Raw genomic sequence first — 16,192 nt, forward strand, 5'->3', positions numbered from 1 at the left:
GGACCCCCCCAAGCCTCCTGGCGCCAGGCCAGCGCTCGCTCCCGCAAGTGGAGCCAGCGCCCCTCCACTTGCAGGCAGCGCTCTGAAACTTCCACTTGACGCTGGTGGGTGGCGAGGAGCTGGGGGTCAGCGGTCGCCCGTGGCTGGCTCCGGCGGTGGCGGGCTTGTCCTGGGGCTGGTCCCTGCTTTGCCTCTGGGGCACCCCGATGCGATGGCCCTGGTGGGCTGTCCAGCACAACAGACGCAGCACCTGTGCTGTCGAGGCCTTCAGGTGGTGCAGCTGTGGAATGGAGCGGGGAAGAGCAGAGACAGCCGTTAGTCTGGGCCCTGACCTGTGGCCCACATCCATCTACCCCTCCACTGCTTGTTCCCCATCCCCTGTCCCCCAGAGATGAGATGATGATGAGTGTGGTATCCCCCCTGGGGGGGGGCGCTCTTCTGAGGTTCTGCTCCCCTCTATCCCCAGGAATGGGGCATGGGGCTGTCCTGGGGGGCAGGTGCTGACGGGGTCTCAGGGATGTGCCACTGCTGTCGTCAGGGCCGTGGTCCAGCTGGGTGTGTGAAGGGCCATGGTCTTGTCCCTTGTCCCCGCCCCTTAACCCCGGGGTGTGCACCTGGGGTACATACCTGACGGTCCACTCCCATGGTCGGGGGACACCTGTCGGGCAGACGCCCTGCTGGAACTGTGGGAGGGGAGGTCGATGAGGAGCCACCCGACGCTGGAGCCCTCCTCCTCCTCCTCTGCTGTCCCAGGGGTGGGCTCCTCTGAGGGCCCCTGGAGTGCAGGGCTGGCCTCCAGGCCGGACTCCAGCTCCGGGGCCTGCTGGGGCTCATCAGCCAAGGTGTCAAGGGTGGCTGGGGGGAGGTGGTGTACCAGGGGTCCAGGATCTCCCTGAGCTCCCTGTAAAAGGGGCAAGCGGCGCAGGTGGCCCCAGACCAGCTGGCCGTGTCCTGGGCCCGGGCGTAACCCTGCCTCAACTCCTTGACCTTACTCCTGGCATGGTCAGGAGTGCGGACAGGGTGACCCTGGGCAGCCAGGCCCTTGGCCAGCCGGGCGAACGCATCTGCATTATGCCACTTGCCCCCCTGTTACCTGGAGCACCTCCTCCTCACCCCAAAGCCCCAGCAGGTCCCAGATCTCGGCGTCTGACCAGGAGGGGCCCTGCCGCCTCTTCCCCCTCCTGGCTGGGAGACCTGGGTCCCCTTGGGGGGGTGCCCTGTGGGTACTTGGGGGGGCTGGCTGGCTGCCATGGGTGCTGGATCGGGGCGTCTGGAGGGTGTGCAGGCTGTGCATGTGTCTGTGCTGCTGCCTGCACACTCTCATTTCCTGTGGCAGGAAGCTAAGGGGGCAGGGAGCTTTAAGGGGCTGCTGCACGCAGCGACCATAGAGCTCAGGGGGCTGGACAGAGCATCTCTCAACCCCACAGCTGATGGCCGCCATGGAGGACCCCGCTATTTCGACGTAGCGGGACGCGGATCGTCTACACATGCCCTACTTCGAAGTTGGACGTCGAAGTAGGGCGCTATTCCCATCTTCTGATGGAGATGGCGATTTCGACATCTCGCTGCCTTACGTCGATTTCAACTTCGAAATAGCATTCGGCACGTGTAGACATGCTGGGCGCTATTTCGAAGTTGACCCGGCTATTTCGAAATAGCCGGCTAGTGTAGACACAGCTTAAGAGGCAGGAAATGTTTCACAAAAAGCGGGGGAAATGAAAAAGGTATTTTGAATACACGTCTGGTTTTTTCCTAAGAAATATTTGCTTTGAAAAATGTCAACCAGATCTGCTAGTGAGATTGTTAGGTTAGAAAAACAGAGAGTGAAGCCATTGTTCGCTAGGTCTCCACATGATCACTTCTTCTCACTAGCAAACCCCCAAATCTCTTGACCAACCTAATGTCGATAGCCCATCTGTGGTGGGCTGGAATGTTTCGCACTGCCACTCTTGAACCTTTTGGGTGGCTGGCTCCATCTTCTGAAACAAGGTTTGGCTGAGTGAGCGTCATCCCAGGGAACACGTCCCATTGTTTGTTGGGATTGTTCTTCAGAGGTGGGTTCCACAGCATTCTCAGCCCAATTAAGTCAACCCACTGACTTTGGAAGGTGGCATCCACTGGATGGCCAGTGCAGAAGTGAAAAGGGCCAAGCATTACCCACCCACCCCTTCTTTGAGCCCCTGCCTGTCTCAGAGATGGCTTTGTTACTCCTCTTCTCCAGGAGCTCCTGCAGGGAAGAGGACAAAGCTGACTGATAGAAATGTTGCTATTACCTGGGGGTGGGGGGGGGCTCTAGAACCCCTGTAACAGCTCTACTAACACAAGAAGCCATTGTGCAATGATGAGCCAGGCCTATTCCTCTTTCCATTGCCCTGTAATCTTCAGCACATCTGAACTTGTATTTCCCCTTGATGGTCCAGCAAGACATCTACCTCTCAGGCTTCCAGCTTCCCAGTTTTTGCCTTGCTTGGGTAGAGGCCTGGTCAGAAAGAAATGAGACATGGGATTCTAACAGTGTATCTCCAGCCACATTGTTCCCTGCCTTCACAGTGTCCTTCCTAGCACAGCCAGGCCTGCTTTCTTTCTCTTCAGGGACTGTTAATGGGTATAATAGCTCCAGTTATAAGTCACCACACAGGTTTTTCTTAGCAAGCCTCCTTAATTTTTAAGGTATAAAGCAGGATGGAGCAAACATACTGAAAACAACACAAGCACCCAGAGGCATGCTAATAAAACCACCAGAGTTAACCCTATGGTGGACACTGGCAGGAGCAGTCCTTCAACACCCCTCCCACCCCGCCACTGCCACCACCACTAGGGGTTTCCTTGTGATCCCAAGTTCATCACAGCTCCAACTCAGAATGAGCATTCAGTCATATGGGCCTCAGCTGGCCCAGGCCCTCCAACCCTTCTCTAATGATCAGGGCTATCCATTAACCAGGGCTCCTGTCTGTTGGCTGGCTCAGGAAGAAGGCCCCGAGCCTGTGTAAAAAAAATCAGCTCCTTCATAACCCAAGGTCCTTTCTTCAGCTGTTGCTCTCTGGAGAGTCAAGTTCACAACAGTGTGTGTGCCCCTTTCTGCAGAAGTGGTTTCAATGGATTGATAACATTACCATCCCCCTCCTACTAGAAGAGTTACAGGCAATGCTCCCACAACAGCCATGGCTACATTTTAGTAAAAATATACCCCACAGGCAATAAACCTAATTCAGTCAGGTGTAAGTTAAATCAGTCTATAGTTTATTATCTTAATTCTGTAAGAATCAAACCTATGATTGCCACTGTTACTGCTGAGGCACCCGATTTTCAACAATGTTAATGTGGAACATGCATCTGAAGCCCTGGAGTGGCTTTGAAAAATTTCCCCCCTTGTTCCTTTAAGACAGGGATGCACAAAGTTGGGGGTTGGGCCCCATGGGGGACATGAAATTTCATAAGGATGGGGCACAGCATGACCAATTGCTGGGTCTCAGGTTCGTCCATCTCATTAAAAAGGTTGAAATATGTCACTGGTTTTATGTAGGTGTATTCACATCTATATACCGAATAAAGTTTTTACAGTCTACATACTTATTTTCTGACACGTGCCAAAAAGTTTTTTTTCTTTTCTTCGTATGAACATAACCAAAATTTCAGTCATCCTGGATTACATTAGACAGGTTGGGGCGGGGGGGGGCTGCTAACTGCAGGGACAAAATGTGGGTCCTGACACGTTTGATCCTCCCTCCTTCAAGACACTATCCCAAATGTATAGAGTGCTCAGAGCCAATCCTGCTCTCTTCTCCCCCACTCATTCCCCCTCCTCTTATCTCCCTGTTTAATACATCTCGTCCTAAATAACACTCTCCGTGTCCCCGCCCACAAGTGTGGAACCCACATGAGGTTTGTTGCCATCACACGCTGTTTGCATGTTCTACCCTTCCTCCCACCTGTGTCTGGCTGGTCTATAGAGGCTACATCTACACTTACCGGGGAAAATTGAACACTTAGGTTCAATCTCCCAGGGCACTGTTTCGCCCATGCACAAAATGGCACGTTCCAGGGTCAATGTCAACCCCTAAACCCCTTCTGAGCCGCAAGGATTAAGGAAGGCTGCCAGAAGGAGTGCTCCTGTCCCATTCTCCAGTGAGGCCAGGGACCAACCTCCATGGCTGCAAAATCAATTTTAGATACACAATTGGCTTACCTAAAATTGCATAGCAGCTGTCAACTTTCCCAGTAAGTATAGATGTAGCCTCAGACTGGAAGATCGTTGGAGCAAGGACTGTTTGCTACTCTGTTTGTACAGTGCCTAGCACAATGAGGCCCTGATCTTGCTTGCCTATTAGGCATTACCATAATTAACCTGATTAATAACACTACTAGCAATAGAGTGAAGCAAGAAGAAATTGGCCAATATATTTTTCTATCACCCAAATCCCTTTGCCCAGCTTTACACTCAGAGACACTCAGTGTTCAGTGGCCACACAGGGTTTTCACTTTTTATGCTGTCACCCAAAGCATGGCTGCTTTTAATTGATGGACAAGGTAATAGGTACAAACATGAGGCCTGATCCAGACCCTATTGCAGCCAGTGGCTTGGGATCAAGGGCTGCAGAAAGTGGGAATCCCTCTAATTTAGTTGTCTCTTGAAGGGTCAGATCCAGTGGGAGCCTTTCAGTCCCCCAAACACTGACTCCTCAGCCTGACTGACTCTAGACTTCCCCTCCCTACAAATACACACAAGGAAATTTTGATCTGTAGGTTTTTCAAAAAAAATACAGAATTTCTGAAAAGGAGAATCTGAAACAGAAAGAGATCCTAGGAAGCAGCTTTCGTCTGATTAAAGGCAGCACAACATTATCGGTTCATTTCAATTCCCCCACTTCTCCTTTGCAGCAAATGAATTCAGAGCAACTCCTTAGGTTCCAGGGAAGCTATTCCGCATGTACCCCAGGATATTAGAAAGCAGAATTTGCCCAGATGTTGTACATAAAATCAGATGTTTCTCCTGCTCAGAGTACTGAGGTGGTTAATGCTGGTCTGGGAAAGATTTTTGACTGTATTCTTATAAGCTTCCTGCTCGTTAGGTGCCTATTACACAGCACAGAACAATTTAGCAGAGCCATCAAGTCCTGATATTTTGCCATTATTGGAAGGCTAGATAGTTTCATCGGTTTCCTCAACTAATTCATCTTAGCTAATGGGGGTATTAAGAGATGTCTTAATATTTTGGGCCAGATCCTCAACTGGTATAAATCAAGGTCACTCCACTGACTGCAGTAGAGTGATGCTGATTTACTAGCTCAGGACTGAGCCCTTTGACTTATTTCCATTTGTGTTTAGATTAATTCCTTTTCACCTCTATTTTCCCCACGTTCCTGTCTTGGCACCATACAAACTAAGGACTCCCTATTCACTGTGCATTAGCCACTGTAGGCACCCAGCATAGTCTTTATCAAACTCAATTATTTCTGTGAACTCTGTAGATTTGTTTGCAGATTTCTGGAACGCAAATCACCTGCTGCTTACTAATGCATTTATGCTTACCTACCATAAGCTCAGGGTTACTTTCAACACAGAATGCACTGAATGCAAGTGAAAATGGCTAAAGCAAAAACTCAGAACAGTGGCTACCCAAAAGTTAAGGTATAGTCATATTTACCAGCACATTTCTGAACAATATATTAATTGCATCATTATTTCAATGAGTAAATTTGTTCTGCATGTGTTGAACAAGTTATTAAGAGTACTTGTTTTATGCAAAGCAATACAAACTTGCAATGACCAGCAGTCACATCTGATGTTATAAAGCGCTAGAGAAGCGGCAACTCACCCCAGGCGAGGGTTAGCAGTATCACCTCTGGAGCACACCTCCCCATGCTCGAGGCAGGATGGAAACTAACAGCAGATGTAGGGTAAGGTGCTGGTCACCCTGTCTGCAGAGCTGAAAGGTAAGGAACACTTTGCCTGCCCAAAGGCAGCTAAATTTCAACCTATGCCAACACCACAAAGGCACGTGAAGGGGGAGTGCAGGGGTGGAGCCAGCTTCTCTTGGCTATTAAGAAGCCACTGAGGGCAAGGCTGCTGATAGCTAGAGAGTGAAAACAGGAATAAGGCCTGGGGTTCTAGGCAGGGTTTTTCAGTCCCTCCCTGCAGCCCAGCAAGGGAGGGTAGCAAAAGAGTGTATAAATGGGTGGCTGAGTGGCATGCTTAAGTTTCCAGCTTCTAGTTATAGCAGTTTGTCTTTGAAGGCTGCAGTTTTAATGACTGAAAATATGGAGCATTAAAGGGGGAACAAAAAAAAATTACTTTGTCCCATTGTTTAAAGTTTGGGGTATTTAAAAATTCTTTATTTAAATTTAGTGCCAAGAGAGCCTGGGGTTTGCATGCTTACCTTGCACTGAATGGGGCAGGTGCTAGAAGCCAGTTCCATCCACCTTCACCCATGGCCCAGGTGCAGGATATGCAGAGTGAAAGAGCAGGCTAGCCATTCCTAAGCACTACAGGCAACGCTGACTAGCATCCCTGATCGTGCTTCGTGATCTGAGTGAGATGTGCCCACCTGGGCTGGATAATGGTCAGTGTGCCAAGAGGCACAACTGCCCCCCTCAGCACATGGCAATGCCCTGTTGAAATATACTGAGACTGTATTCTGACAACCACACCACTGGTGTAGTATGCAGGCTGCTGGAATGAGGAGCAGACTGCTGGAGTTTTGTAGATAAGACCACCCTGTTTGTGGTGTGTCTGCATTTATTTCCACAGGACTCTACACTCACCATATGCTTGGCGTGGAGCCTGCTGCACCTTCCATCAGGATAAGGGATGCTATACAATTATATAGTACATGGTACTGCCCCAAGAATGCCTGAGACATCTGCTCAGTTTAACACAACCTGCTGTCTCCAGTGCCACACCCTCCCAGTAGCACCCAGAGAAGACAGAGGTCTCTTAGCAGCTAATCCCTCAAAAAACACTGAACCAGAAAGAACAGGACTGGAATTTACAGCAGCAGTCTTGATTCCAAAACGGTGCTGGTCTGTTCCCCACCTCTCTGCCAGAACTGGTTATTACCCCTTCTTAGAAGAGACTTTATTGCATAGAGCAAAGTATCAGTAATGTGAAAACATGCAGCAAAGCAAAAATTGATTCATTCCCATATACATGTGCAGCCTGTCACCTGCAGGTCTTTATGTCCTAATGGGCCCTGATCTGAGAAATGCCGGGAGAAGAATTTTAAAGGAAAAACTGTAAGTGGTTGATTTTCAACAAGTCAATCAGTGGCTGAAATGGAATTAGAACCTATGCATCTTTGGGACTTCTGGTCTTTTGTTTAAGCCGTTTGACAATGTGGCATCATTGACAGAATACATTTTAATAACTTATCAGAGGGGTAGCTCTGTTAGTCTGTATCTGCAAAACAACAGGACATCCTGTGGCACCACATACAATAACAGATTTATTGGAGCATAAGCTTTCATGGGTAAAGACCTACTTCGTCAGATGCATGTGATGAAGTGGGTCTTTGCCCACGAAAGCTTATGCTCCAATAAGTCTGTTAGTCTACAAGGTGCCACAGGACTTCTCATTGTTTGTAATAATGTACTAATTAGACATTACATTGCACTAGGAAATGCTTCTGCCAGATTAGGAGCTGCAACATTCAGGGCTTGATTTACCTGAGTTACACTGGTGCAACTCCCTGGTTACTCCTGATTTACATCAGCATAACTCAGAGAACTGGGCCTCAGTATATTATCAGAGACTTTAATTATCACCACTTGCATAAGGCGATATAATTATAAACTACATACACTTTAGCAATATGAACCCTGACCTCCGTTCTGTTCAGGGATTTGGGAATAATACTTGGTGTCTCCTGTGTAGAACTTTGCCAGGAAAGGCAGTCCAGTAGCACTTGAAAGACTAACAAAATAATGTATTAGGTGGTGAGCTTTCCTGGGACAGACCCACTTCTTCAGATGGTCTGAAGAAGTGGGTCTATCCCAGGAAAGCTCACCACCTAATACATTATTTTGTTAGTCTTTCAAGAGCTACTGGACTGCCTTTTTGTTTTGATAGAATATAGATTAACACAGCTATCTCTCTGTTACTTTGCCAGGAAGGGCTTTAAAACTAAGCTCTTATGAATCTTTCAAATGCCAGCGTTAACGAGAGCACTGCTACCCTCTAGTGGTCTATGTACTGTATTACAGAGATCAAGTATCAGAGAGGTAGCCGAGTTGGTCTGTAGCTTGCAGAACAAGTCCCGTGGCACCTTATAGACTAACAGATATTTTGGAGCATAAGCTTTCGCAGGCAAAGACCCGCTTCATCAGATGCATTACAGAGAGCTCATTCACTGAAGATGGTTAGCATTTCTTGGGTTGTTTATGCTCTCTTGCTGTGTTACACACCTTATTTTTACCTATTCATTTGCATTCAGCCTTATATCAAAACCCCAGTATGTAGTCTCTGGGCCCATGGCCAAGAGTTTTAAACAACATGGCATCATTTGTTGACAACCATCAACTCAGGAAAACTCACCACAGTATACAGCTCAGTTTGTTCTTTACTGTTGGTGCCCTGAGCCCATGCTGCGCCTCCAGACAGTCCTTTGAAGAGAGAGAGAAGCTCTAGCACCCCACCATGAAGGCCCCTGTAAGATGGCCACTTATGCAGCTGCCCAGGAGAGATTCCAATGCCATCCAGCTGATGAGCAGAGCACCCAGCACAAGATTTGCATTTCTCCTGGTGATGCACATTTGCACCTGTCTTGTGGACATAAAATTTATTCCACACATGGATAAAAACTATTCCACGCATAGATTGGGAAAAATGGATGGAAAAGATTAGAGTGAATAGTGGCCGGAAAGGCTGCTAGTGGAAGCTCTCCCCCAACACCTGCCATGTTCATATGTATGGGCTGATGACAGAGGCTCCTCAGCTGAGCTCAAGTGTCAGGTTGGAGCACAGGGTGATAGAGCACCTTCTAGGCAGAAAGGCTTCTTCCATCTAGTCGCACTGTGACTCGTGCCCAGGTGCAGCTGTGGAGCCACCAGGAGAGATTTGGCAGAACAAGGGTAAAAATTTGGGCCCGTATGCAGGAGGGGTGTGAGCACTGCCCCCATGGGCTGCCCTCTCCCCAGCCTGACCCCTACTCTCCTTCCTGACCAGCCTGGCCAGGGCTTGTTGTGGCAGGCAAGAGTCGGCTGCTGCAGCCGCAGGGAATCGCCTCCCTCAGCCACCATTCCACAGTGCTTTGCTGCTGCCTTCAGCCCCAGGTGGGTGTCTCCCAGTCACCTGTGGACAAGTGGGGCTCAGCAGGCTGGGAGGCTGAGGCACAGCTCCATGCGGTGAGTGCAGGGGTTGGGGTTATGGGGTCCCCAGCAGCTGCTGTGGCCACCTGCCCCCATCCCAGGTGATCCCACTCCCAAGCCTGGCATTGGAGGGGTGGGGGAGGGGTTTGGGGCTGAATGGGGATGGGATGGTTGAGCTGGGGGGGGGCCTTCAGGCTGAGTGGGGGGTGAGAGTGGTGTTTTTGGGCCAAGCGGGGGGTTTCAGGCTGAGCAGGCGGTGGGGGGATATTGGGGCCTTGCAGGAGGGATTCAGTCTGAGCCTCCCTCCTTCCACAGTGCCAAGGCAGGCCCCCCCCTTTTGCCTTGCCCCCAGACCCATGGCAGCTGTCAGTGCTGCTGCTTACATCCCACAGAAATATCAACTGCACAGCCTGTTTCGTACTACAGTATTTATAATTTTTATAAAGACCAAACAAAATCTGGTTTTACACAATTCAGAATGGCCTATTTACAAACATTCCAGAGTCACAAATTGTTGTTATAAATTCGTACATTCTGTTCTGATTGGAGGGGCGGGAGAGGGGATACAGGCAATTTATCAAGAGAGATCTGTGCTTTTTCCCTGTCTGATTATTTCTCGGCAATCACAATATACAAACACATCATCATCAACATGGAAATAAGTACGCATTATAAACCGTACCAAGTCTCAGCTGGGCAGAAGAAATCCTAGCAACTTTTAGCTGCAGTGGCTGGTGAAAAATACACAGTCTGGATGTTTAAAATACTTTGGATCATCAAAGAGCAGATCAGACATGAAGCACTTGGGAAAAAAAAAAAAAGGAAGCTTCTCCCTTTTCTGCCATCTATGCTTGTTTAAAATCTCTCAGGTTTAAGACAAGGCGGGCTATTAAAATGGCTTTTCTCACCGTTGCAATCAGAACACCAACCACACAAATCACAATTTACACTGGCAATGAAATCCAGCAATAGACTTGGAACACGGTTGGGCAACAATAATTTACTACTGTGCATAAAGACTGTGGCCCACATCTCAACTCCATAAAAATGGCGGAGGCTCAGGCCTGGTTATTTTTATAGCATAGACTGGGCCTGAGACTGTGAGAGGTGAAGCCAGTGCAGGTTAAACTGCCCTAGTCCGGCACTCTCTGGTCCAGCAACATCTGTCATCTGGCATGATTTTAGTTAGCTGGATGTCCACTTATCATGGATGTTGCTAAGGTTCCTGTGGTCCCATGAAGTTGTTTACAGCGACCAGTCCTGGCTCTCAGTGTTTTGTGCTGTTTGGCTGTAATTTACCCCTAAATGTCTTCTAAGAGCCCAGTAAGCAGTGGAAGTGTTGGTAATGCTGCTAGACAATACTGACCTCCCACAGTTCTCCAAATTCTCTCTTTCAGCCCCAGTCAGGTCCCCAGGATGCCAGACGAGAGTGGTGCTTAATTTGTCCTGGCACTTGTAAACTTGGCAGTTCATAGTCCGGGCACCTCTGGGATTGCTGCATCGGTTATGAATGTAAGAAGTATTGCCTGAGCCCTCGCACATAGTTACTTGATCCCCGACACCCCTTTCATTACAAACTAAGCACTGGTTCAAGTGTGTTTGCAACCACCATTTTAAAACATCCTGGCTGCTATCCCACCTTCTCCAAACAATGTCATGAGACTGTGGTTTAGGGCTCATCTACTCACAGCCTCGCTGATGAGACGGGGCAAAGAGGCAGTTGCCCTGGGGCCCAGTGTTTCAAAGGCATTCGGAGCCCCGGTTGCTGTCACTGACAAAGCAGCAGCAGCGGTGGCTGAAGATCTGAGCCCCTTTGAAGTGCTGTGGCAGAACTGCTCTGCCACTCTGTGCGGCTCTCAGGGAAAGAGTGGGGCCCAGCACTGCAATCCAAGCAGCGGAAGGGGGGCGCTGCTGTAGGCCCCACCCCTTCCATCCTTGGCCCCACCCCTTCCAGGGACGCAGAGCTGTGTCCCCCTCCCACCTTGTCCCTGCTGTCTCTTCAGCAGAAATGACTGTAAAGATCTGTTTACAGTATAGCTTTGCATGTGTTATTCCTGATGAACTTTAACCTTGAACCCAAATCATGCTCCAGATCGCCTGTGAAACAAAGCTGACTTCAGTACCTCCTTGTTTGCCCCCAGATAACGCAGCCATTAAATGATTGTCCTGGCAAGCATAAAAATGGATATTACTGTCACTGAACCCTGTTTTGTCATGTCCTCCAGGCCGAAAACTAGTCTTTAATTGTCCATTCTTTTTGGGAGCTTTCAGAATTGTCATCAGCTTAAACTTTGATTCCTCACATAGTAAAGTGTTTGAACTTTATTATAAAAGCCCAACAATATGGAACTAAGTCTAAAGGTGATACTTTAAAAACCATCTATCTCAGAGTAGCCAGCTACTGCACAGCAGCGACCAAACTGGTGTGAAAAATATGGCCTGAACTTGCAGTGTGGATGGGACAGGACTGTACAACAGGTTTGGGCTCCCCAAAGTCTGCAGACATGTTGATAGCTTGCTGCATAGCAAGAGTATCCAACATCCAACCACCTGTGTTACAGCTAGCCCTCAAACATGACTAAAACTTGAACGTTGCAGCCTGTTCACACAGCCAAATAGTAGTGAATTCCTAATTCAGTCTCTCCCACTTCAGTTTGTTCATGGTATCAGTGTGACCTACAGCCCTTTATCAAGACAGGACCAAGTCTGAAATTTTGTTGAAACAGAATAAAGTGTCAGAAACTTGCAGAAATTGTTTTTTGTTTTTTGTTTGTTTGTTTTTTTAAATCCCTGTCGTAGGGAAACAGTTAAACTCCAGATTATAGTTTTACAGCTGTCATTGCCTTGGTGAATTGGAGAGAAAGAAAAGATGGCATAGGGACCTCTTCCTGCACTAGCCCCAGAGTACCTGAGTAGGACTGAGCCACCTGGATGTCCTGCTAGTTCTCCCTGCGTGCATGAGGGATATAGCTATCAAACCCAAATGCTTCACCTCCTAAGAGGGCACAGATTTCCAGACTGGGAGTAGGACCAAGTGTCCCAGTCCTTGTTTGCACTTGACTGAGTGAAGGGAGAGTGTAAGCTGATACTTGCACTTGACAAAATATCATTGTCCCATTTACGGATGGGGAAATGGAGGCACCAAAGGGTTAAGTGACGTGGCCCAAGTTAACACTGAAGGATGCAGGGGCAGGAACAGAACTCAAAGGCTTCCTTATTTTGTGTCCCTGAAGTCAGAGCTCATTGACTCCCATTCCTAGGAGATGGATATTGTATCAACAGCGATAACCACATAGATCCCAGCCTTACATCTAGAGAGATTCCAAAGTGCAATTTTTGGCCTTTCCACCAGTCAACAATAACAGCACAGATAAATCTTAGGTTTGGCAATTTCATGTAACTCCCTCCATAGGAACATTCATTCCCCTACTATTTGAGGAGAGTCAGAGACCAGGGTAAGAGAGAAACACTGTGACCAAACAACGTGTAAACCACTTACAAAAACAAGGATGTCATAGGAAGATATTCTGTCAGGGGAAAAATGACTTCACAGTAAGAGGATTTCACTGCATGGGACTGAAAGGACTCAACTTTGCCCTCAATTTGGTCATCCGACCCCCGTGGATTTCAGCAGGAGTTGTTTGTGTGTTTCTCATGGCAACATTGGGCCTGACTGTCATTTAGTGTGAATGAGCTCTGTCCCCAGAACAGCATGGGCCAAATTCTTGCCTCAGTGCAAAAGCACTGACTTCAGTAAATGAGGGAAAGCCCTGGCCCACTGAATTGTGATTGCTCTGGATGCAGCTCAGCAAAACAGAATGCAGCATAAATCAAAGGAGTTAGGAATTTGAAGGTTGAGTGAGATCGTTGGTGTTCTAAGTCCGCATCCATTCTGTTTGCTGCTGCATCAAACTCATCATTAAACTCATCTAGGGCTCCAGTTCAGTGAGGTACAATTAAGCATATGCCTTAGCTTTTGTGCCTGCTAAAACTATTCACATGCTTCAGTGCTTTCCTGTATCATGGCATCTTTGCCACCAAAACCCTCAAACCCTCATGATTAATGTTCCCTGGAAGCTGTGCATTTGGGCAGCCACCCACGAGAGATTCAAATGCTGCCCAACTGATTAGCTGAGTGCTCACAGCACTCATGGCTGGCAGCATACGTTTCCACTGGTAATGCACATCTGCACATGTCTTGGTGTACATAAAATGTATTCCACACATGGATGGAAAAAATTAACAGGAACATTGTCCATAACACAAAGAAAAACACTTGTATCCCTGCAATAAAACCACAGAACATCCTTCATTGTATGATTTTTGCCCAGGGTACACTACATAATGAGTGCTTTTGGTTTGGCCTTTTCTCCCTTTTTGGCTCTATTCTATCTTTTTATTTACATAATCACAAACCCTGGGACAAAAAAGGTCTCACTAAGTCAAAACCAAGCACTAACTTTTGAGCTCTCTTGTGTAGTTTTTTTTCAGGACACTTTTTTTTTTTCTGTTTGCACAGTCCTAAGTCAAAATTTATTTTTGCAAAATTAAGGGACTAGCAGCTTTGTGGGATCTTGAACCCCATTTTGCATCAAAATACCTCCATGCAAATGCTGTCAGACCTGCTCTGAATTTTAGCATTCGTTAGAGGTCTACATTCTTCTACGTTACTTCCTTATGCAGCAGAGATTTGGTACAGTTCTTAATAAAATGCCCTGGAAAGAAGCATTTAATTATAACACTTAATCTATTCCTCAGTGCATCTAAATCCTATCTGTCCCTTTGCAAATGCCCAAGTATAATCTGATTCCATATGAGGATGAAGCATACTTACTCCATAATCCAGCACACAATGAAAGTGTACAGCATGCAGTCTACTCAAATGTAGAACATTAAATGGCATTCAGCAGAATAGCCAGCACCAAATGTGAAGGGGTATGATCCAAAAACACAGCCTGCGGGGGAAAGAATCCATTTATACTGCAAAAAGACCTCAAAATGTCACAGTAGTTGCCACATCTTACTTCCTGCCTAACCCTGAATCTTCACCTCTTATAAGTTGCCACACGGTATCTGCCAGAGATCTAACAGACACAAGGTGATTCACTGAGCCATTGAGGAAGCAGTTATACCATGACTGTGCTAAGCTTCACTGCCTCCTGACTTCTATTTCCCCCACCACTCCCAGCAATTTTCTGTTCCTGTTAATGATCAGTTAGAAAAGACTGAACACATCCTTTTCTATCCAGGGGAATTATGGGAGGCAGCAGAAGGCACAGCAGCAGAGCCAAACAAATGGAACAGGACGTTCCCATAGTAGAGCAGTAACCGGCAACCCTGTTCTTCTGACGTAACCCAACCTCCAAGAGACGTTGCTGCAAGGTGAGTGCATAGTAACTTCTTGCTCTGCTGTCGACCTAATTTAGGCCACATCCTCTTAAACAATTCAATAAACAATGCGAGGTGCGTTTTTTTTTCTGTTCAGTACTGAAGATGATGTTGATGCTGTTTGAATTTTTGAATGTTCCTTCAGTTTTTCAGGTCGTGCAGTGGGCCCAGCAGCTTTCTTGTCAATGAGGTTGGAATGAATTTTGCAGCTCAGAGTTTGTGGGAAAGGTGACTTGATCCAGCATCCACCAAAACAAAGGAGGAAGAGGAAGGAGTCCTGAGGAAAACCCATCCTGCAGTTCAACTCCCAGCCCTCTGTTCTGCTGTTAGGCTTCTGGCCAGCTCACTTTCCTTCATTTCACTCTCTGCCAGGGATGTGCTGCATGTATTGTTATACATGTCTGAAAAACAAAGACATGCATTGTCAATAAAGGGACTTCTCAAGGACTTTTAAGCTACAATTTAGAAATTTGTTATTTATATCACAGTGTACACAGATGCAAAATAAAATTTTAAAAACCTAATCTTAACCCTCATGATTCATAGCATCAGCTGATCATCAGGTAGGGTCACAAAGGAATTCCCTTGAAAACTTGATTTGGTGTACCATGTGGTTTTGATTTTCTTCTGGAGCACTGGTTATAAGTCAGTGGCGGCAGCAGGATTTTGGTCTCAGTGAAATACTGGTTCATTAGGATCGAGCTTTAGTTACCATGTGTGTCTCTTAAAGTGCAGCAAGAAATCCTTGTTAACTTTCAAAAGTGCTTTCCTAAGTCTTAGCAAACTGAAAAATAACACCACCACCAAATCCATCATTGGCTCTTGTTTTCATATCTCAAGTAAATGGATCGTGACAGGTTTTGTTCTCAGGTTTATACTGTTTCCAGTGGAAGATGTAAATAAGGCTAGAGTTCAGCCTGATATTTATATAGATGGGCCAAAACTGTAAGCTTTAAAGGGGACCCAGATGCAACTCTTTAACGTCAACCACTGCCGCATGGTGTAGATTTTGTGTCAGATCTGAAACTAGAAAAGGATTATTTCTGGTTCTGGTTTGACTGAAATCCCATTGGACAGTTCTTCTTGAAAAAGCTTGCCTAAGCTGATGGAACTAGTGTAAGAGCATCTGATCAGCTCGTGAGAGTTTGATGTCATCAATTCCAAACCTGAACAGTAGGTAGCCCTGGTTGTGGGTCCAACCCTTGAACTCCAGCTGGGAGTGAAATGCTACCTCTAGCCCTGCTCTAGTGAGACAGTTGGACTGAATACATTTTGTACTGCTATTGCATATTTGATTGGATGCCAGAGTACCTTTCCACAAGATAAAAAAGGAAAATCAGGGAGTTTTTAGAACACCCTTACGAACTATCTTTATTACCTGCATTATTCTTCCTAAGGATGCTGTTGCTATCGCCTTCTGCTGGCTGTAACACACTGGAAGGATCCCAATCACTTTTCTCAGAAACCAGCTTCTTCACTAACCTGAAAATTCAGAGAGAATA

At 47.1% G+C, this 16,192-nt stretch overlaps 1 protein-coding gene across 7 annotated transcripts in view; it reads right to left on the reverse strand.

The window, feature by feature from the left end:
* Positions 1–9,742: 9,742 nt before the first annotated feature.
* MCF2L2 (MCF.2 cell line derived transforming sequence-like 2) overlaps positions 9,743–16,192 on the reverse strand; it is a 312,428-nt gene continuing 305,978 nt past the window's right edge. For all 7 annotated transcript variants that reach the window (XM_075004498.1, XM_075004497.1, XM_075004503.1 and 4 more), the window contains 2 exons: positions 16,069–16,172; positions 9,743–15,091 (listed from right to left, as the gene is read on the reverse strand). In XM_075004498.1, the coding sequence (XP_074860599.1) occupies positions 14,991–15,091; positions 16,069–16,172 (205 nt within the window). In that variant the 3' untranslated portion in view covers positions 9,743–14,990. The remainder of the gene's footprint in view (positions 15,092–16,068; positions 16,173–16,192) is intronic.

This window comes from Carettochelys insculpta, chromosome 10, assembly GCF_033958435.1.
Source record: "Carettochelys insculpta isolate YL-2023 chromosome 10, ASM3395843v1, whole genome shotgun sequence".
Lineage (NCBI taxonomy): Eukaryota > Metazoa > Chordata > Testudines > Carettochelyidae > Carettochelys > Carettochelys insculpta.